This window comes from Haemaphysalis longicornis, unplaced genomic scaffold, assembly GCF_048455015.1.
Source record: "Haemaphysalis longicornis isolate Haplotype H1 unplaced genomic scaffold, Haemaphysalis longicornis Haplotype H1 scaffold_8, whole genome shotgun sequence".
Lineage (NCBI taxonomy): Eukaryota > Metazoa > Arthropoda > Arachnida > Ixodida > Ixodidae > Haemaphysalis > Haemaphysalis longicornis.
In genome coordinates, this window is record NW_027526445.1 from 49,271,622 (window position 1) to 49,294,486 (window position 22,865).

At 48.2% G+C, this 22,865-nt stretch overlaps 1 protein-coding gene across 6 annotated transcripts in view; it reads left to right on the top strand.

The window, feature by feature from the left end:
* Ugp (UDP-glucose pyrophosphorylase) overlaps nt 1-22,865 on the top strand; it is a 45,048-nt gene that overhangs the window by 17,594 nt on the left and 4,589 nt on the right. For 5 of the 6 annotated variants that reach the window (XM_077680550.1, XM_077680552.1, XM_077680547.1 and 2 more), the window contains 7 exons: nt 16,924-17,160; nt 17,724-17,909; nt 18,503-18,636; nt 19,805-19,873; nt 21,141-21,274; nt 21,882-21,970; nt 22,448-22,516. In XM_077680550.1, coding sequence (XP_077536676.1) covers nt 16,924-17,160; nt 17,724-17,909; nt 18,503-18,636; nt 19,805-19,873; nt 21,141-21,274; nt 21,882-21,970; nt 22,448-22,516 — 918 coding nt within the window. Of the gene's footprint in view, nt 1-12,240; nt 12,357-16,923; nt 17,161-17,723; nt 17,910-18,502; nt 18,637-19,804; nt 19,874-21,140; nt 21,275-21,881; nt 21,971-22,447; nt 22,517-22,865 lie in introns of those variants that run through there. The other variant, XM_077680546.1, reaches the window with a different exon arrangement.

The window sequence follows — 22,865 nt, forward strand, 5'->3', positions numbered from 1 at the left end:
GGGTACATTTATAGCCTACACAATTGACTTCAAGCGCCAATTAATATTTTGCACAATAGCGGACTGCAATTACAGAATTTCTTTTCGCAATAAAATAAAATGCCCCTTTTGTTACTTTTGGTTAATTGGAAGTTCGGTTGTTTTTCGTGGTCCCCGTGAACTTCGTATTAACGGGGGTCGACTGTACTTTCATTCAGCCGTGCTTGCTGAACATGCAATTCGTCCCTGGGTGCTAGCTTTATGGTGTACACGCTGTGAATAGCTTTTATAAGGCCTAGCGCTGAGTGCTGCTCCTCTGTCGTCGCGAAACGAGGTCAACGATAGCGCTGCTCCCAAGTTGAAGGAATCGCGCTCGAGGCTGTGTGCTTTCATTGATCGAGCCACACTATTTCGAAGCCAATTAAAATGTCGAGAATAAAGAGCAGGCGCTTTACGTGGCATTCGTTTTCGGGCACTATAAGCCACAGCTTCCTAGATCTTTCGTGTGGCTCGCCCTTTCTCGTCTCAATAGACCTTTTCATTTCTGCTTTTACTTGAACAATACATTGTTTCAAAACGTTTCCTTCCTTTTGTTCTCTATCTTTGTTTTGTGGAGCGCAGCAATAGTGCAAGATGAATTGACAAGTTTATTGGGAACCTGTATTTTAACGGGAGCTTAATGGCTAAGCGAAAGGAAAATCCGGCGGTCCCGTGTACGCAGAAAACGCCTACGGTGAAACCCCGTGCTCATGCGCGCAAAAAAAAAAAAACAGGTTGGAAAGGAGTTCGAAGTGAAGAAAGAGGGATTGGCTTCGGCTTTACTCTCGCATTTTGCTGACGCTGGTAAGTGGGAACGGCGTATCTGAGAGAGAGAGAGAGAGAGAGAGAGCGTATATTCGAAGGATAGGGAAGGGGTAGGGTAGAAAAAATTGGCTCCGATCCACGCTGTGAAGGTGGTTGGAAAGCAAAGTTGTAAACGACACCCACAACAATTAATTGCCCATGCGGCGTCACTTGAATTTACACACGTGGCTCTAGCAAGAGTGAAACCAGAGATTCTGCCGGCCGTTACCTGGAATTCGCGGGGGCGGAGTCCCGAACGCAGCAGCAGCGTCGGCCACGGCCGGGCTAGAGCGGCGGACGCCGCCGCTGTAGCCAGGCTGCGAGTCGGGAGAAGGAAAACGGAGAGGGGCGTCTTTCGAAGGGTGAGACAGCGGAACCTAGCCATCCTGATGTGCTAGCTCGGGGCTACACCACCGCGCGACACAAGTGCAAACACCGAAACAATTCGACATGTGAGCTTGGTGATTCCCATTTATGCCGATTTAATAGTTAGTTTAGTAAGTTTGAGGATTGCGAGAAAGTTAAGGGAACTTTTATAATTGCTATTTGCCAGATCCAGTTGCTCCTTTCGCCTTTTGTAATACTTTTTAAAACACAACCGAGTTGGTATTCACCAATTTAGAAAACGGTGTTTCGTTCGTGGCAAGCAGTGCGCAAAAAGTTAGCGTTTCTCCAGCGACCAGATGGCTGTATGTGGTTTTGTTTTCCCGCCCTGCAAACCAATCCTTCACGTATCTTTTGCGTACGACCACTCAATTCCGTCGGGTGCGGGTTACCCAGGAGTTGCTGTCGAACAAGTTAATCAAGCCGTGCGAAGGAAGCGCGCAACGGACGCGAAGCTGCGTCAAAACAGGCCCAAAACAACCGTCGCTAAAGCAGAGGACAAAGCCGCATACCGCCGACGCGCCCGCCGGCGAGGAGGCACCTCCGCGCGAGGAACGCTGGGTAAATTCGCTGCGCCATCTACGGTGTGCTCCGTGAGTGCACCCCCCCCCCCCCCCCCCCCCGAACCGTTGGCTGGTAAAGGTAGAAAGTTTTGCTTAAGAGTTAAGAGCGGTGGGTGGCCATCCTATTCCGGTCGGCGGCAGAGAGATCAGGGCCTCCTGGTCTTCGAGCTGGCAGCTCTGCAACGCGCACTGCCGTTGATCAAAGCTAGGGGGTGTGGGTGGTAAAGGGTTGGTGGGGCACGTCCAGACGAGATGAGGTGGGGTGTTAGGCTCATCGCACTGGGGGCAGTTAAGTGGGTAGTTAGTAGGAGAGATGTGGAGATGGAGGTGATTGTGATGCGTGTTGGTTTGAAGTAGGCGCCAAATTTGGGGGTCTGCGATAGGAAGGGAAGGGTGAAGAGGGGAATGGGTGCGTCGTGTTGCTCTGTGTTAGTAGAGGATGTCAGTGTAGGTTTGGGAGAGGGGCGTAAGGGAGTTTGCAATACCAGTTGCGGTGTTGGCCTCCTGGGTATGGCCTCGGTGAAGGAGAGTGGTCGGTAGCGTGTGCCACCTGCAAAACGACGGCAGGTAATGTGGGAGTCTATGCCGGGACTTGCGGCTTGGGTCGTTGCGAGGGTGCTTCTCCGGCCGTGGCAGTAGAGGTTGTGCAGACAGTTCCCAAGGTGAGGGAAGTATTGTCGAAGCGGGCAACAGTAGTGGTCGGGTCGGTGCCTTATTTTCCGATGAGGAGGCGTATACCATGCTGACGGCGGCCGGCGTTGAGGCGCATCGAAGGGAGCTAAGAGCGGTACGCGCGCGCAGCGAGCTGTGTGAAGCACAGCTCAAGCGACAACGTGGTTTGCTCTGTGCCGTGAGTCGACCTGGCGTCACGAAGCGATGACCACAGTGCTGGCCATGCACTTGTTGCGTTTGGGGAGGGTCATGTTTTTTAAAAGCGAAGCTTGGCTACTTTCGTCCAGCGATTTCGCGGAGGATGCGCAAGGTGGCCTTTGACCGGAGTCGCACCTGCGGTGACGCACCCCTCGAAGCGCATCACGTGATTGGCCGGGCCCGCTGTCGCCGCTGCGCACAAGGCCAAGTTTTCAGTCGCTCTGCGCAGAACGAGCGGCAGCGGCCGAGGCAGCCGACCACCCCTGCAGCCTCCCATGCATGCGGCGCTGGGTCGTTTCGGGAAACGTGACTCGTCTCGCGCCCGGCGAAGAGGAACGGTGCGTTCGCCATGAATGAACGCCGCATTCGCCCGGCCTCCTTCTGTGAACGTTGCACGGAACCGAACGGTTTGAGACGTGGCCGGCAATACAGCTAAATCAAAGGTTAACCAAACGCAGCCAGACAAAGCCAAGCTTTTGCTATGCATATCCAAGGTTAGCAGAGATAAGCCGCAACCATTTTTTTTTTTAATGCGAGTCCAGCTGCCGACTCTTTTCACGTCCTTGTAGCTGGTTTGAATCTCTTCACAAAACGAAACTTCTTCGTGGGCTTCTTTCGTGTGACGAAGCCCGGAAGGGGGGCGTGCGGGAGCAGCCTCACGGCTTTGTACTTCTTCTATGGTACGTTCTTCTGAGGGCATTTCTCTCGTTGCTAGGCGTTGACGTGCGTTCAATAAATCGACAGGTATCGCCTCAAAATATTAAAAGCCTTTCACCGCGAACCAGCGAATACGATCACAGAAAGGCGCATTTCATGGACACCTGCAGCTTGACCTCACGAACATTTTTGTCCTGATCTTGCGTCTTTTTCAACCGGGTTCATGACCCTCCATTCATTTCAGTGGGGTTACCTATTGGCTCCTAACTACGTGTGAGCATGGCCCTTTTGTTCGCAAAAGATTTATGTTAGTCTGTGCGTGTTCTTACGCCTTTCCGGCAACATTCTCTCCTCCGTCTCTGTTCAGTCTCGATAGACGGCGCGTATTTCGCGGTGCACTGACTGGGGCGGCGGCATACGTCCAAATGCTTCGTCCATTTCCTCTCAGAAAGCGATAAGATGCCGCGTTTCCTTCCGTTGGCGTTCGCACTACCGATGACTGCTCCGGCGTGTGTATTTGTGGATAAAAGAAAAATAAACGGAATAATGAGGAATAATTGGCACGGAAATGCTCGCTTTGTGTTTTTGTCGTCTAATTCAATGCCCTTTCCCCCTTTTCCGTTACCAATTTCTCTTTGCTGATTTATTTCCCGTTTGTGCTTACCTTTAGCAGTGGCCAATCCTTCCACGTGGGTATGCGCGAACCGGACCGAAAGGAGGCTAGTTAATCGCGTTGGCCGCGTGCGGGCCTGTGCTGGCCTGCGCTGCCTGCGCCTTGGACATCGCTGGCTGCCGAGGGTTGCAACAGCGAGTGGATCTACTGATGAACGGTGTAATATTTCCAGTGGAGGCGCGTCGTCGTCGTGTTATCGGTTAACCCGTCGTCGACTGCATCAGCCACGCCTGTTCCCGTCGCCGGCCTCGATAGCCTTGCATGCAGGCCAAGGCCTGCAGTCGCGGGAGAAGATGAGGCGTCACGGCCGCCGAATCGCGCTGCTAGTGTGAGCGGCGGCCCGACCTCTGCTGCGGGCGTTCGCGGCTGTCTCTCTCGAGCTCCTTTTGAATCGTCCTGAAGGTGATTGCTGTATAACTTCCTCAGGCCGATAGATCGTTAGTGCGTGACCAGTCCTTTGTACTGGCGATTGAACAGACGTTGCGCTGTTATACGAGCTCTTAAATCGGTACTCCGGCGGGGTTCCTGCTCACTTGCTGAAACGTTAACTGTACCATGTGTCTTCTCTGTACTCTACAGCTGCCGAACGTAGAACGGTCGTGGTGACATTTTATTTTTTGAGGCGGACGAGCGCTATGCGTAGCCTGTGAATCTAGCTTTCCCGCGCCGATTTTTCGTCATCTTGAATGCGTTTGATGCGCTTGCGATGCGGGAGGCGGAATTACGCGTATTCAGGACTCGTTGTCACGTGGTGAGCGATTAAGGTCTACCTTTATTAGGTCCATTACTAGCCCATCTTGGGGTAGCGTCGTGATGAAAGATAAGCGCGGGGAAGCCAACTTTACAGGTGAAGAGAGCGAAGCTCGAACAAGGGCGGACTTTGTCCTCTTTCTTTTTTTTTCATCTTCCAAGTTGCAGGCTACTGTAGCCATTTGTTAAAATAAAGCTTTTCAGGGGAAGGTGGTTAATGGTAACGTACATGGTACTTATAGCACTGGTGGTCATTATCATGTTTTGTGGGTTAACTGCCACAAGAAGGCAGGTTGATGAGCAGCGGCATTCTTTCACGCAGCGGGCTGCATGCCAAAATGTCACCTGAAGGTCGTCCAGATGGCACGCCTATTTTTGGACAGCAGGGAAGGCCTTAATTTAGAGGTCCTAAGCTAGGATTGGCACCAGATGGCAGCGTCCTGGAGAAGTGAGACAAGAGAGATGGGGAAGGTCATTTGCACTTACCCTTGAACCTCCCGGGCAACATCAGGCTTCAGTGCTCCATCTGTCTGTTCATACTCTAAATTATGAGGAATATCTCTCCCTCTTTGTCAATGCATGTTTACCTGTAGGTCAAGATCTTAGTGGTTATGTCACCAGCTGTGTGCAAGGCAGAGTTAAGAGTGCAGCTTTCTCAACAAATACCCTGTGAGAGTGTTCAATTTGATGTAAACAACAATACACAGCATACAGTAATAAGCATTTGTACAGTATGGCTTGGTTGCAAAAACAGTCATAAAACTAATTTCCACTGAAACAAGGCTGACAGAAGAAGCGCTCGACAGTGTTTTATCCATGTATGGGTCATTTACAGCTGGTTATATGAGGGAGCTGAAAAACTGAAACAAGTGGAATCGATTTTTTTACTTCGAAGGAAAGAAAGTGGTTGTGAATAAGCTGCGTAACGTTTGGAGGCAGGGTTATTTGAAAGGCGTGATCTCTCAAGGCACCGCATGTCCATCAACATGGCGCTCTCAATACCTTCGTGGTCATTACAGCCATTCACTTCATTTTTTTGTCTTGTCTGCAGTGGCGGCCTAACTCTCAAGATGTGTTCTGTTGTGCGTAAGTATTAAAACTGTCGCCTACTGACAGTTGACCGACTGCCCATTATTTCGTGGTCCAAAACTCCTCAATTTCCTTGTGGCTCTGTTGCAAGGGACTATGGGGAGTTTTGTTTTGAGTTACAGTCGAACACGGATATATCGAACTCCAAGGGGATCGCGAATTAGTTCGATATATGAAAAATTCGATATAAAAAATATGGTCTCTGAGACCTCACCTATGGCGGTCTATCACTTACCGATGGTCGCATTCAAGAATGACAACTAATTCCGCACTCACGACGCAACAGGACACTTTATTTCCGTGAAAAAAAATCGCTCATCTTGGCCTGCTTCTTCGTCCTGGAAATGAAATTAAAGACGCTGGTCTCGATCTTCCCGAGGCTGCACAACTAGAAAATTCCAGCAGCACGCTGCGCCTTCGCACACCATGCGCAACACGCACGCAAAAGAAGAACAGCGCGCACGTACCACAATAACTTTGAAAGTAACAATTCCAAGGCTCTCTGAACGGACTCCAAAAAAGCGCTCGCGATGGTCATCTCCGAGAGAAACAGTGACCTCCGAAAGGTGCGGGACAACTCGCCAAACAGCAGCAACAGCAGCAAAATACAAAAGAAGGAGGAGGCCGCCAGCGCCTTCGTTGCCTCTTCCCTTTCCCGAGACGACATCGGGGGAAGACAGATTTAGAGAGAGAGAAAGAAAAACTCTTTTTCGGCAAGCCGGGGAACGTATGCAGCCGAAAAAAAAAAAAGGGACGTGCGCAGTCGGGGCAGATGCCTACCTCGCACTGTCATATTTTCCGAGCGTTCGGGCTTGTGTGCCTAGAGAGATTTAGCATACCGGGCTCAGTCCGCTAACGCTACGGCGGCCGGTAGCGGGGTCCGACTGGGCAAGCGCAAATTCGTTCCGGTAGGGGGATTAGTTACGGGAGCCAGTCTTCGCCATGCCCGCGCATTCCTCCACATCCTCCTGAACCTCAATCGGGAGTGCAGCGACCGCCGAAGAGCACCTTCCAACTCGCGCGGCGTTCGATATACCCAATGTTGGGAAAAATACGGTTCGATATAAACGTACGAATTCCTATACTTTTACACAGAATTTTCAAGGGGATAATTTATGAGTTCGATATAGACAATAATTCGATATACCCGTGTTCGACTGTAGTAGGAAACGGAGGGCTCGTATCATTTCCCATTGTGGCTGCACTGTTCCTTGTTGTCCTGTAGCTATGCTTGAGGACAGAGGTTTGGTTCCCGGCCGCAGTGGATGTTTCTCTAGTGGAGGTGACAACTAGAAACTAGAGGTGAGGTGTGCGAATATCAAATTTGAACTGCAAATCGAATCAAATGTCTTTGCTTTAAAATGTGAAGAGCTTCCAAGACATACCCACAAACAAAGATAAGTTAGGCAGTCAGGACTTTTCACGTACTGAAGAAAAAAAAGAAATGGAGCAGCAGCAAATATGAAATAACAGATTAAGACAAGATTGGGAAAAAAATGAGTACACTGCCATCAAGAAATGCGGGTTTCTCAACATGCTGTGAGTACATGGAAGCATACCAGACACTGAAAAGAGGTTCGACATGCTAGTGGCTCGTGTGGTCTTGCCACAAGCGTTGCCAACAAATAATAACCATTGATTCCTCACTTATGGTACTGTAATGACAATTTTTTTTTTGGCTTATGGATTGTGCAAGTGTAGCGAACCACCTTCCACCTCGGCTCACGAGCACCAGAGTTAGTGATAGTTGTGTCGCCCACGGTTTGCATGAGTTAGGCTTTCTTGCATAGCGTCTGCGTCGTGCAAGAAAGCCAACTCAAGTACCATGCCATGCGGTGAAGCTTGATATAGCTTGCTTGTCATGTGGCAGAGCCAACTACTATTGCTGCATCTCTGCGAATTAAATCGAATAGCGAGCGCCATTCGCGAAGCATTCGAGGTTCCCAGCATTTGGCTTGTCTCTAATAAAATCTTCCTTGCATACGGTAGGTATTTCAATGTTGATTAAGGAAGGCCAGGGGCTGTGAATTAATTTGTAACCCTGTGCAATGTGCGGTGTCACCGCATTACCCAGAAGATGAAACTTTCAAACTGCTTATTCTTTGTTAGATATTTCCACCTGCGGCTTCAAATTAGGCTCTGATTAGCGTGAAAAAGTCTCATTAGGTTCTCTTATTGTATATGTAAATGTAGATTCATATCAGGGTTAAAACTGAACCTTCACTGGAATTGAACCCAAACAGTTCCCAGTTTGTGACAAAACAGTCTGAACCAATGGAGCAAATAATCTGCACTCTGTGTGCTTGTCAAGTTTCTCTTTCGCACACCCTCGTAAGTAGGGCTGGGAATTTTTACGGACAGCCTATCAAACAGTTGGTTAACAATTAGTGGTCGATTTCTCAAAAAATCAGTGTTGATGTTTTGAATAAATAAATTGGGAAGATAACGCGTTTGTCAGCTAGCTTTACTAGCTACCCTAGAGTAGTAATTACGAAGCCATACTATTCACTTGAGCAGAGTAGACAGATGGCTTATTGCCAAGGACAGGCGTTTAACGTGCCAAATTAACACAGGGGTGCAACTCGCGCATAGCAGAAGCAAAACGCTCCACAACATCACTAAGTCATGCACGGTCTTAAGCTCGGTTATCTCGTTATCATGGCTTCGGGCACCAAGTGCCCCCAGTGACTAACGCTGGCAAAATCTCCAAGCAGGGTCCCCGCACAAACAGCACATGCATCCAAACTGGGCTCGGTGAATTTGGGGGTTTCTTCCATGAGAGGGGGTGCCAGGGGAGGACGACAATAGAAGTCCATGGTCCGAAGCTCTCGTTAGCAAGTCGCCTGGTATTGCGGGAAGGTGTGCAATACACAGCTCGCAAGGGAGCTAGCACACACACGACCCCGCCAGACCCGCCACGGTGGCTCAGTGGCTAAGACGTTACACTACTGAGCACGAAGTCGCGGGTTCGATTCCCGGCTGTGGCAGCCGCTTTTCTGATGGAGGCGAAAGGCAAAAACGCCCGTGTGTACGAGATTTCGGCGCACGTTAAAGATCCCCAGGTGGTCAAAATTAATCCGGAGCCCTCCACTGCGGCACGCCTCAGCGCCTGCGTTCCGTCGGCACGTTGAACCCTACAATCAATCAATCAACGACCCCACCAGTGGCCAAGATGGCCACCCCCCAGCTAGGCCTTGCCACGTGTGCAAACAAGGCATGGGAGGTCTAGGAGGTCTCCACATCACGCGCCTAAACGCACCATGCAAGTGAGAGTTGCAGCCAAGCACATGCGAGACGAGCGACTTTGTCACCGCCGCATTTATTCTTGCTACGTTGCTTGTGTACCAGCATCTTCAAATATTGTCCAGTTGAGCAGTTTTGAACAAAGTCTGTGCTCTAGAGCATTGTAACCTTAGTGTCTAACCGCCTTTTTTCTTATGCCATTGTCGAAGTTGAGTAGCGGGAATGTGACAGCTCTTCCAAGATACATAGGAAACATATTTTTTCCGCATGTATTACATGCCAGAACAACCCCTACACTAAGGGGGGACACTGGTCTTAAAACAACTTCTTTTAATTTTCAAGTAAACCCTGAAACTTGTCAGTCTTGCTGCTTTTTTCCCACTGATTTCAAATATGCCATTATTTCTTCTCTTGGTCAGTTAGTTCCCGAGATATTTAGACGTAATTGGCAATTTTAGGTCTAACAGTAGACAAAACAGTGTTGGTCATAAAACTCTCCCTGACGTATGAGTACAGGGCAAGAGGAAAATATCTGTGGAGAGCCTCTTGTCTCCTTGGCACCGGGCCACGTTGCAAGATATATCTCACACCATGAATCGGCCCGACCCGTTCATGATGCTACTCTTTTCGCATGCATCCTTATGATGGTCTAGCTCGGCCTGCCTTGTTTCAGACCTTCTAGATAAGGAATCCTGGCTGCATACTGACATAGTTCCCCGAGTCCCCAGTTTTCTGATGAAATGATGAGTGAAGCTGATGCTTTGTGAAACCTGCCAGGTTTTTTTTTGTACTTCTTTACAGTAGGTCAAGAAAAAAAATGGACTTGTCTGGCTGTGCTCCTGAACATCGAGATCAAGCTTTCTTGACAAGGTGTTAACACCGCAGCTCTGTCAAAGTTTGTGACCGTGCCCTGTTTATTATGTGTTTGGGCCAGCTTTGGATTGAGTAGTCTCGCTACATTCTCTTTAACATTCATTTTAGGCGTGGTATTCATTTTGCAGGACTTATATTTAAAATTTTTGTGCGTGACGGGACATTCAAAGCACAAGATTTTTTTTTTCTCCCTAATAAAATTTATGCGTTGTTAGTACTTGGGGAACGAACCTATGATCAGAAGGTTGCAAAGCGGTGGTGACACCAGCACGCGATGAGGGCACGTCTGCGAGAGTATGTAAATCGGACTCATTTTTCATTTTTCACGTTGCCCCGTAACTTGAGTTTCCTTTCTAGAACTGACGCGGACATTGATGGAACTGCCAGTTACGTTCTTTCAAGAGAAAGGGGTTCATCATTGCTTGCGAGAGTATAAACCCGTGTTACACTAATGCTGAAACACTCGTGGTTTAGGCCACTGCATGAAATGATAGTTGCCTTCATATAAAATATAACATCAATAAAGCTAAAAGCAGAAGGTATGTTTGTTCTGCGACAAAAAAATTTTGTGAGCACTTTTAAGCAAGTCATTTTTTTTTTTCACACGTACCAGTTACTGAGGGTCTTTGAGAAGTCTTAAATTTTAGTTGTCTCGGTGCAAGTTCCTAGATATTCGCTTCAATTCAGCTATATTTGCTCTGGTTCAGAACGGCTTGAACGAAATCCTTATTTGCCTCATATTTGCTTAAAAAGCAGGAATCACCAGTATTCGCACAACCCTAGTTTGGAAATTCAGTGCAGCTGTGTATTTGAAGCGTCGTAAGCCATGATTCGGTCAATATTAGTTTGGTACTGCCAGATGACTTCGTTAGATCACACAGGAGCACACACTTATGAAGAAAATTCTGTACGATACGTGCTGCATAAAATGAAATATTTGCTTTAGAGTTGATACGAGGCTGTTGGTGCATTAGCTGGCACCGCACTGGTCTCTCTGCAATTTCTTTGACCATTCCTGCTGACCACTGAGAGCCAATTTGTAATATCCTGAATGCCGATGAAAATGTTGTGGGCTCACTGAAAGTAACAAGCTGTTTTTGTGCAGTTTCAACAAGATGGTTGAAATGTGTGCCAATGCTAAAATTGCCACCACCTAGTTTCTGGCTGTTTGATAGAATAGAGGCTTAGCATTCAAACGTGAAAGCTTCACTATCGCACGTCATTTGCAGTTAGGGATGTGCCTCCTTAGATGGTGTGCACACTCTACTATCTTTTGGTTCGATTGCAAGACTAGGGCGTTCAAAGCAGTGGGGAATCACTATTTGTTCTGATTGAGCTTGCGTTTTTAAATGTTTCTGATTGAGCATACATCTGGGATGGATTAGTGCCAGGAAGAGCCTGATAGATTAGATTGTTGTGCCGCGAATGGCTCTCGCATGAAATGGCCTTCTGAGTCTTTTCAGTGCTGTATTAACTACCGATAAGCATCAGGGACTCCAAGGTTCGCGGAAAGCGAAGATGATTAAAGGAACACCTGGTCACTTGAGAGGTTATCCTGCTGAAAGCCATGAGTGGCACTTTAGAACGGAACTTCTCAACAGGCTGTTTGAGGACTATACATGAAAAAACCCTAGCATAGCATGGCCCTCGCGTTATTCCTTCACAGGGTTTCTGTCAGCAGGCATTCATGATGTAAATGTTTATCATGAATAATGAAGAAAAAGGCTAAAATGGGAAATGAACCTGTGGCCTTTAAATATTCATACTTGGAACTGCATGCAAAATGGAGGCCAACATCCTGAAGGTTCCCCACTGCCCTTGGTAACAACAGGGCAATGCCGTTTCAGAATCGCGTCCAGTGTGCAAATGAACCGGCTTGACTCCGATTTCCTGTTTGCTGGAAAAGAAGTTCCACCCAGGTTTAAATTAAGCCGAACAAATGAATAAAAACGAAGCAGGGAGAAAGAAAAAAGGAGGGGAAATTGATGGTGGGGTCGTGGAAATGTAAATGTAGAAATGTCGCGACAGCTGGAAGTTGTGGCATGGGCGGTTTATAGCATCTGGTTGCAGCTTGCCTGCTTTCCGCCGTCATACCCCCCGGAAGCCGACTCCAGGCTTCTGTTACAGTAGTATCTGTATTTTATTTGTAGAGGTTGTGAGGCTCAAGGTCTGGTTTTCTGGCAGCTGTGTGGCAGTTGGCCAGAGTTTTTGACGCAGATGTGAAATGCATTGTGCGCCATTTCTGCATTTACCTCGATCTGGGTAACAGGCGCTCTTGTGCCACTTTTGAGGGGCTTCAGGCAGGCGCGTATAGTTTAATGGTTTTGACCGGTGCTGGGAAGTTAGCAATGCCAAGCCTTAACGGTAGCGTGCCCAATGGCCGCCACCTAGGTTCAGAGCGCAAGCCCTCTCGGCGACTTTCCGGTTATCAGGTATGGGTTCATCTTTCAAGATTTAGAAGCTGTTTCTAGTGGCAACCATAGGCATTAATGGAATTTACTCTTGGGTGCTAGCCAGACTCAAAAGGAGATGGGAGGCTATAAAAAGTTATTTTTTTTTGTTGCCCCCCCCCTTCCTTTTCAGTTACAGAAGGTGTGACCATGAGAGTTTTAATTTTTGGGTTTGAGGGGGGAAATTTATGACTGTGGTGCTATAGTAGTTGTGAGTGAAATTGGGAAGTTTTGAATTGCTACACTTTTCAAATACAGCTCATCAGTCCTTAGTTTAGGTAGTTACCATAATAAAATGTGGTGTGATTAGTGTACAAACGTGCTCTAACTTAAAAAAAAGTCTTCATTTTGGCAGCTTCTCCAGTTGTTTCTCCGTGCAGCTGTTGAAATTGGTGTGAGAGCAGCGGCATTCCAGGGCACTTTTTAAGCCGCCTTAGCAGTCAAATTTTGTACTGTTTATTTTAAGGTAGGTTCGCATTTGACATTGCGTGAAAGTAAAATCGCATTTCCCAGGCGTGGTTGGAGTACTTGGCCCGTCCACTCTGTGAAAATGTTGCGAGACAGTAGAGGCGACACAGTGCTCAAACATGAGAAGCTAAGGACTCCCAGTCATATATATGCTAACCTCTTCTCTATACTGCTGTCCTGTGTGCATCTTGTGCAGCTACCGCTCTCTCTGCTGGCACATGCGACAGCTGAAACACCAAGGCCTGTCACGAGTGCTAGCTGTGCACGTTTGTCGCTTTACGGAAAGACGGAAGAGGGAACAGACCCAGCTGATAACTGCTTCCGAAAACGAGAGGACAGCTTGGTCAAGGCTGGCTCCTCCCCAACTCAGTCTTAGTTAAGTTTCCCTCCTCCCGGGAGGCAGTTATTAGCTGGGTCTGTTCCCTCTTCCGTCTTTCCATAAAGCGGGCACGCTTGCACACACACACATACATGTGGCGCAGATGCCTAGCATGCCCAAAGTGCCTGGGCAACATGTTGCAAAGCTATGCTCCTACTCTCACAGCCTCGTTTTGCTCTATGATGTAGTGACAAGCTTCACACTCCAACAGAACACAGACTGGGGCATCTAGTGCTCTCTTGCAAAAACATTGAGTAGGCACAAAGGAGTTCAAACCAGTTTTCATGCCGAAATGCCCCACTGTACTGGAGTGAAACCTCTACTACTAGCATGGTGGCAAGCAAAACATGCCTTTGGCGCACGCTTTGGGGAGTGCTCCCAGCTATCGACAGATGCACCACTTCCGTTGATTTTTTATTCCCACTGAGTGGGAAGTGTGTTGCTGCAGTTACGGGATTTGTATGCACCGTATAGTCCGTATGTACACCGTTCAACCCAAGCGAGCTGCTCCTGCTGACGGCAAATCTATTTGCTCCCTTTTTCGAGTTTATTTGGAAGGCAGGATGTGTGGAAAAGGGTTCCCAGCTGCCGCTACACGTGTACCAGTAGACACCTTATGCAGACCCAAATGCTTTTTCGTCTTTAGGGGGGTTTAAAAAGGAAAAATTTGTGTCATTCCAGGTCCTCAAAGTTGGTCAAAATAATATCACTGGGGAGAGTTTGGCGTAAGGGTTGTCATGTTTGTCTGGGATGGTGGGGTGTGGGTACGTCTCCATTTTGCATCCCCTGGTGAGGGCATGGTGGCGCTAACTGGACATGTGACGCATTTTTTGGCAAAGGGAGCTTTCGAGTCAAGTACACCTATAAAGCCGAAGTGAACAATGTAGCTGGCAGCACCATTTTTGAACAAAGATAAACTGCCTGCTTGAAGATGCTTCGATAAAAGATTGCATTACAGTTCGGGGTTGCAGGGGCTGTTGTCTAGTGCACCGCTTTTTCTTTTTTGTAAATGTTTAATAATTCATTCAATGAACCGTCAGTGGATTTCACTGCTAGCTTTCGAGGTATGTTGCTCAGAATATTCAGCAGACAAAACAGGGCAAGTGACCTATCGAGACCCGGTGGATGTGAGTCATTTGTGACATCTGTAGCTGCCTGACGTTACCAGGGCAAATTTACACTTGTGCCAGCCAGCTGCCTGTTTGCCCAGCTCTTGTTTTTACATGTTTGGGCGTGTAACTTTGTTCTTTTGGTGCAGAGATTCTGCGATTGCTTTGTTATGGCCAATTTGAACTTGTGGGCAACTGTAAAGGTGTGAGAGTAGCTCAGCTGTACCAATGCTGCCAAACAGGTGGTACATATATGGTACATATATGATACATATACACTACATATATGGTACATATACAATAGCGGCGCGTATATGGGCTAACAAAATGGTAGCCGGGCTTGTCGGCTCGTTCGTCCGTCTGTCCCGTCTCTTTGCACTGTTTTTCTTTTTCTTTCACGGTGTACCTACATATAAGGCTTGTGAATTGCCCTACGAGCCCCCATGACCAGACACACTGTGGCATTTTCCCGGTACAAAGTGAACCTGTGGAATTTTTTTAGGCAAAGCATAAGCCATGTTTTAGCTATAATTAAAAAAAAAATTAGTTGCATTCAATTTGTGAAAGTAAGTGCCCACCGACCACTTTGTCCAGGTGAATGGCTCTTGAGTCATGCTGTTGTTGTGGGGCAGTGGGGAGAGTCAGCTTGCTCCACTTATAAAATTTGAAATATAAAATTTGAAACGGAGGAACGTATCGCAAGCCATACAGGGAATGAGGAAAGAAAATGCACATATGTAGAGGCACTCTGCGTTGGGAAAGTCTCCGAATGGAAAATTGCTGGAACGAGAAACACCAGAACAGGAAAACATGGAGCCAGACTACAAAGTTTTGTTTAGTTGCCATCTGGCGCGCTTTGAGATTTTTATTCAGTGGGGGTAACATCACAGTGGAAGTGCACTCTCCAGTTCGGACACTCTCCAGATGCAGGCTGCATCAGGCAACGTGTGAGGCCGATCCCACGTTGCACGCAGTTGTTGCCATCTCTTCTTCCTTGCATACTTGCAGGCTGGTGGCACACTGTTGTCGTCTGCTCTCTACTTTTTGCCTAACCTGGGAAGGAGTGGAACGTATGCCTCTCATGACAGTTCAACTGTCTGAGACATCTGTTTCACAATCTGTGGGTCACTGGTTCAGCGTCTGTTGTTGATGGCTTTTTCTCTTATTCAAATGAGCAACCAGTATCTGTTGCGCACAATAAATGCCACCTCTACCCTGAAAACTGAAAAAAAGAAAAGAAGACTGTTGTACAGCTGTTGCTGAGGAAATTAAATGTGCTCTGTAATTCACTGCTCTATGTAGCAGTCAATTCCAGACCATGTTTAAATTAAATTATTGAAGTTAATTTAACTTATGGGACAGAGATTAGACTCTTTCCATTGTTTTTAAGTATAGCAACCAAAGCTTCTCCTAAATTATGACTGATGACTGTAAAACACAGCTACCTACGAACCAAAGGTACACCACCCAAAATGAGAGAAAAAGAAAAGATGGGGTGTATTTGCAATATACCGCTATGTTGTGAATGAACTTTTTTTTTTTTTACACTAAACACAATTTTTATACATACAGTAATGCCAATGAGGGACAGAAGTTTAATTGGTGCAGTTCACTGTTATAACCAAAATTGCATCAGTATGGAGAGTACAGAAACTCGGATTTTAAATTTGTAATGGCCGACAGTAATCTGGTGTAATATCAGACCAGCCATATTTTTAAAAGTATAGTTCATGTTAAAATTGGATTTTGGTTTGACGCACCTTGTTCAGAGAGGTAATCAAATGATGCACGGGGACGTTATCATCAAGTAAGCCCAGGCACCCGCTTGTCTGAAAGATTCTGATTGCACAGCTTTCCTGTTCTAGGAAAGACCTTAGCCAATACCCCTAGAACTAATATGTTCACCTGCTACCGTGAGCATACTGTTGGGTTGATCCTGACTGAGCCACTAGTCAGAGGGTGAATTCCTTGTGTAGGCACAACCTCCTATTGGTGGGGAAGTTGCAAATGCCCGCAATTAATAGTGTGCACAGACTTGCATCTGTCAGCAGCGTGTAGCCGTGCTTTACCAGTACTGCTTCGGAACATTAAGCATTCCATCAAACGAGACCGAATCAGAAAGTTTACTGCACATTGCGTGGGAAGTCAGCATAGACACTGTTTTTCTATGGTCTCGCAAAAATCGTTTTATATCGTTCACTTGCATTGTAGCCTTTACCAGTGTGTAGCCTTCCAAAGACTTACAGGTATCACCCATGCGACAGTTAAACGTGCTGAGCAAGGTTTTCTCAACTGGAGGTGTGTGTGTGTCAAGTGCACGTACTATTCTGTGAAATGTTACCTTTCAGTCCCACTCCCAAGGGCAGTGCGTAAAGTAGGCTTTGCTGGAAAGCACTTGTGCACTGTCAAGTTGGCTTTGCCACATACAAAATCCACTGTGTAAGAAAGCCAACGCACCCCCGTCAAGACTGTTTGGACACAGCAAAACAACTGCTTTGCATCTTCCCCCATCGATTATTCTAGCCTAGAGACAACCCACCAGGGACGGCCTAGTGCGGTGCTTCCCTGCAATGCCCTGTCCCTGTGTGTGCAGATGTACGGGCATAGCCGCAAGCACAGTGACAGCACTGAGTTCAAGGAGATGTCCAAGGCGGATGCCCAGGCGCACCTGTCCCAGGAGCTGGACAAGCTCTGCCGCACGGCCAGTGCTGCCGAGCGGGATACGGTCCAGGCCGAGTTCCAGGGCTTCCAGCGGCTCTTCCAAAAGTTTGTCAAGGACACCGGGCCGGCTGTCGTCTGGGAGAGGATCCAGCCTGTGCCCGAGAATGCGGTGAGACTGCTGGGGCCCACGCGTCTTTCACTCTTGGCTCCCAGTGAGCACAGCCGAGTGGCTCGTGGCGCCTTCTAGGGCCATGTTCGAACATGTAGTCACGTTCTTGAGCATCTTGAAGTGGCGCAAACTCGACACGGACACAGCAATTACAAAGTAGACAGACCAGAGAACCGTCGTTCGTCTACTATAATGTTTTTGTACTTGTTGACTTTGCGCTACATCAAGATGTTCAAGAACCACCACGGACTAGCCCGATTGCTGATTCTTTTATGTAGCCACGTGCTTCTGATACCCTACACCCTGATGCTGCCCCGTCTGGTCTAGTGGTATAGTGGTTCCACTTCTAGATGGAAATCTAGTGAACCTGTGGTAAAGTCTGTTCTCTATTTTTTGTTGCTAGCTATATTTGAAGGATAGTATTTTCTTATCACATGGGAAATCTGTTCATGACCTCTTTGTGCATTACAAATGGTATTTTGGGTGGTTTCGTGTTTCCCTCTGGGTCAGCTTCAGCTGCTGTTTTTGTCTAAGCGCTCCCTCGCCCTCCGTACCCTGTGCAGGTGATCAAGTACGAGACGCTGGAAGCGCCCACCCAGGAGGAGGTGATCCGCTCCATGCTCAACAAGCTGGTGGTGGTGAAGCTCAATGGCGGCCTGGGCACCAGCATGGGCTGCAAGGGCCCCAAGTCGGTCATCCCCGTCCGGAACGACCTCACCTTCCTCGACATGACCGTCCAGCAGATCGAGGTGGCTGTTTCTTGACGTGCAAGAGGGTGTTAATGCGGGCTTGTTGGTACATGACTGAATTCGGAAGAAGGCGGGAGAGCACACGGCACCCTGTCTCATCTCACCTTCCTTTTTCCCGTAGTAGCGCTGTTTTTTCTTCAAATTTCGCCTTGCTTGATCGCGTGCTTTCTCAGCTGGAGCTCGGGTCTTTTTCAGCCCACCGCGTGGGGCAGGATGTTGAACCTGCAGTGTGTACGGATTTTCGCGGGACAGTTTGGAGCAGTATTGCAGCCCGGGATTGACCTTCATGGCTTATTGGCAGCCGTAAAGTGACCTGTCCCAGTGCCAAGGAAAGTGGCAGTCTATTTTGGTACGGCAAATGGGCCTAAAGCAGGTGGCATTCACACTTTTGTTACGAGGCACCGCTCAAAATGCCTCGTCCTGCATTCAGGTCATTTGGCTTTCAGTGCTTCGCCGATTTCACTGGTGAAGGCTAGGTTGAATGGAGAGGGTCCTTAATTGGCAACATCGGAAGTGCTTCACCAAAGCCCCAATTGTCCGTGTAACCGTAGACGACCTAACGCAGGTTCTGTTCTGTTGTGCCACCACTGCAGAACCTGAACCGGACGTACAACGCCAACATGCCCCTGGTGCTGATGAACTCATTCAACACGGATGAGGACACCTCCAAGGTGCTGCGCAAGTACAAGGGCTTCAAGGTCAAGATCTACACCTTTCTGCAGAGCAGGTGGGCGCACCACCGCCTGGGCCTGCTCGCTTGGGCTCGTTGATGAGTGCCAAGCTACAGTATGGTAACTGTGACAGTGATATTGGTGACTGTGACGCGAGGCTGTTGCTTGCTGCTTATAACATGATTGTAATATTGGTGCGAATGCAGCCGATTAGGCAGCAAGTGGGCCAGGCAATGTGGGTTGAATTCTGCCTTTTTTTTTTTTTCGATAGAATCAAAAAAAAAAAAAAAAGAGTTCGTTGTCTATATTTTGGTGCTCATTGATGATCACCAGGTGGTCTAGTGCGTTATTCCATAGCCATCCACCATAGTACCTGTCATAGCACAGTTGTGGCTTCGGCACGAAAAACTTCAACTTGGACTCGGTTATAATGATCAGTTATAATTTAGGCCAAGTTGCGACCCCGGATCCCAACCATGAGGCAGAGGTAATTAGAAGGATAAGAATGGGGCGGAGTGCATGCAGCAGGCATTCTCAGATAATGAATGGCAGCCCACCATTGTCGCTGAAGAAGGAAGTGTACGACAGCTGCACCTTACTGGTACTCACCTACGGGGCAGAAACTTGGAGGTTCACTAAAAGGGTTCAACCTTAATTGAGCACGACTCAGTGAGCAATGGAATGGGAGATGGTGGGTGTTACATTAAGGGACAAGAAGAGAGCAGAGTGGGTCAGGGAACAAATGCGTGTTAAAGACATACTAGTAGAAATCAAGAAGACATGGGTGTGGGCAGGGCATGTAATGCGAAGGCAAGATAACCATTGGTCATTAAAGTGGATCCCTAAAGAAGGTAAGCGTGGCAAAGGGCGGCTGAAGGTTAGGTGGGCAGATGAGATGAAGAAGTTTTGCAGGGATAAGTTGCTCGTAGTTAGCACAGTGCCGGCGTAAATGGGGATCTATGGGAGAGGCCTTTGCCCTGCAGTGGGCGTAGATAGGATGTTGATGATGATGATGATTATGATGGTGGTGGTGGTGATCAGATAGTGATTTCAAATGAGGGACCAATCAGGCCAAATGAGGCCAATCAGGCGCAGTGGGCAATGAAGGAGTGATGCCAGTTCCCCTTGTGTAAGCAATGAAAGAATGAGAGAAGGCTGAGGGCTGAGGCTAGCTTGCTGATTGGGAGGGCCCCCTGAGTTATGGTGGGTGCATGATGGTTGCAGGTATCCGAGGATCAACAAGGAGACCCTGATGCCCATCGTCACCTCGCTGAGTGTGCCGTCAGAAGAAGGGTGAGTGTGAACCCTTTCTCTACCATCTCTGTGTGTTCAGAGGGGCCCAAGTTGCAGCACATGTGGTTTTGTTCCTTTGCTTGCTTTTATTTCTGCACCCTCCTTTTTTTTCTTTAAAGAGAAGCCTTCTGGGCCTCACTTGCACTGTATGTACATTGTAACATTAAAGCACAGTGTAGGAAAGCCAACTTTGCACAATGTGTTTTCACAAGGGGCACATGACGACGATGATGGTGGTGGGGGGGACGGTGATGAAACGCGAATCGCCTCAAAATAAGCAAACACTTCCTGTGGTTGGAATTGAACCTGGGTTTCTTATGTTGTGAAGCCAACGCCTACCCGGTCATGCTGTTTTGGCATGGGCAAAGCAGCTTGGATTTTGTTCTCAGGTTACATGAGGGAAAGCTTTGCGTTTGAACCATCTTTTTCTTAAAAAAGGCGCTTTGATTTTTTTTTTTTTTTTTTGCTGTTTTGAGTGGCTAAGCCTGCCTGTTCCTATCACTACTAGTCCTGTGGTTGGTAGTTTGAATCAGCTGTCTGTCGAAGTTACAGTGCAATGATGGCAGAGCATCCCGGGCATCGAGGAGAGAAGAGCTTAGGAGAGGCCCTGACGTCACCTCTACTGAAGCTGGAAATGCCAGTTTCGGAGGCCATCCTTTTTTACTTGTATTTTGCACGCACGGGTCACTTCCTCCACCTTCGCTCGCTCTCCTGTCGTCTGCTTCATCTCCTCCTGCCAACCATTGGCTACTGGCTGGGTCACACAGTGGTGTAGGGCCTCGTTGGGCTGGCCTTCGGTGCCGTTGCTAGGACACCCTATGAGCGTGAACCCCCAGCGATCATGAAAAAGCCATATGACTTCCTCCACACTTCTGTAAAGCTTGATGTCGGGCTAGTTGGTATAACATGGTTTTGAAGGTTTTGTTCTCGTGAAAGTCTACGTTTTTTTCCCGTGTCCGTCTCTGTGTTCATAGCGAGCACAACGTACCTTCAAATCCACACTTCTCCCCATGTGGAGGAAGTCATATTCCTTTTCTCCATGATCCTTAGTCGTGTGGGACAATCCAAGGGCCCCTGCAACAGTAGCGCCTCTGGTACCCCACTCTGTGGTGGCCACATTAGCGGAAACAGCCTGCACTTATCCCTTCCGATGTTGCACGCAGCTTCCTGCCCTCTCTGTTTTTGCGAGACCACTGTGCCAGAAGGTGGTGAACTTGGCCGAAGGTTGATAAAGCCTGAATGCTTCCCTCCTCGCCCCCCTGTGCAGGTTCTACCCTCCGGGCCACGGGGACTTCTACGCGTCATTTTGCCAGTCGGGGCTCATGGACCACTTCCTGCAGGAAGGGCGCGAGTACTGCTTCGTCTCCAACATCGACAACCTGGGCGCCACCGTCGACCTCAGTATCCTCCTCCTCCCCGCTATAGAGGCCCCTCTGTAGCATGCTGCCCCCCTCTCTGCGCTTCTCGCTTCTTTAATTAAGGACAGAACATCAGCAGTGGCACCCATTTGAGTGGTCAAACAGTTGAAGCCAAAGAAAACCAGAATTGGACTCGCATGCTGTTGGCACAAAAATGAGTCACGAGTGGATCAAGTGGAGAAAAAACTCTGTGGAACTCTCTTTATAAGGAACCTGTGCGCAGCCTAGGTTGGTGTGTGGATGAATGCTGCATGGTTCGCTCTTTTTCTGGTCGAAGGTTGGTGCGGATAGGTTGCAGTTATGGGAGGCTTTGCAGGGTACCAGTCGCTGCGCAAAATGGGAGGTCTGTGGCAGCCAGCGTTGTGGCAGTAAAGTGACTGCATGTGTCCCTGCTACATGAGCTAGCTCAGCGCATGCGCCTTCCAAGTGGACTGCGATGCTTGAGAAACGTCACACTGATACTAGGGTGAACAAGTTTTTCTGTGCACCGTTGCACATTTTTGAGTGTGAAGTTGGGGCACAGATTGCACCCTTGCTGAAGTCGTAATGTGGATGGCTCCTCTGCCGTGTTCCTTAATGAGCGTGCACAGACATTTTGAACATGCTGCTCTCCAAGGACGCCTCCCAAGCACCAGACTTTGTCATGGAGGTCACGGACAAGACGAGAGCCGATGTCAAGGTACGCCCGAGGGTTCTTTCCCGAAGTTAGCAACTCACAATGAGCACAGGATCTCAGCGACACAATGTTGTTTCCTCGGAAATTGGTCTATGTACCTTACCCTGCTGGTGCATTGTGTCCTTTTATTCAAACTACGCTGTATCAAAGGAATTATTAATTACTATTTTTCTCCATTTTAACTGCTGTTATTTGCAGTTAGTTGCATGCATTTCTTTTCAGTGTGGAGATGGAAAGGTGTTCGGTGCTCTTGTATGGACTCAGTGTTCTTGACTATTTCTTCACAAAATTTGTGTGGGATTAAAAGTGACCGCTGCCCATTGCAGCTTTTTTTTTTGCCTCCAGGCTGCTCTTCCATCTACTCAAGAATCTCGGACAGAGCCCTAGTTCTATGGTTTTACGCACATACTTCTGAATCACTCTCTGCGAGAAACAAGACAAAATAGTGTGGTCAATAATGTGGGCCCTTCTTTGTTGCAGGGTGGCACCCTCATTGAGTACGAGAAAAAGATTCGGCTACTGGAAATCGCGCAAGTGCCCAAAGAAAATGTGAGTTGGGCACGTCTTTCTTCCCACTCTCCTCCGCACCCTCCCTTCCCCCCCCCCCCCCCACTTTTTTTGCATTCAGCGCTGAGGTGTCAGCCAATTCATTTGTACTGGCTCTGTTGCCTGTAATAGAAGGGCTGTTGTTTGCCTGTCTGTGCCGTTTCATTTCGTATCTGAAAATGCGCTTATAGTCGGAACTCCTCTACGATAAAATTCACGGGCCACGCAAAAAAATTCATTGTCACGTAATTTCGTTGTCGCGAAAAAAGCGCGAGGGGTGCACCCAGGGACTGCTGCACTCGCAGCTGAAGCTTATTTCAGTTTATTTTAGCAACTGACGGGGATACGGAAA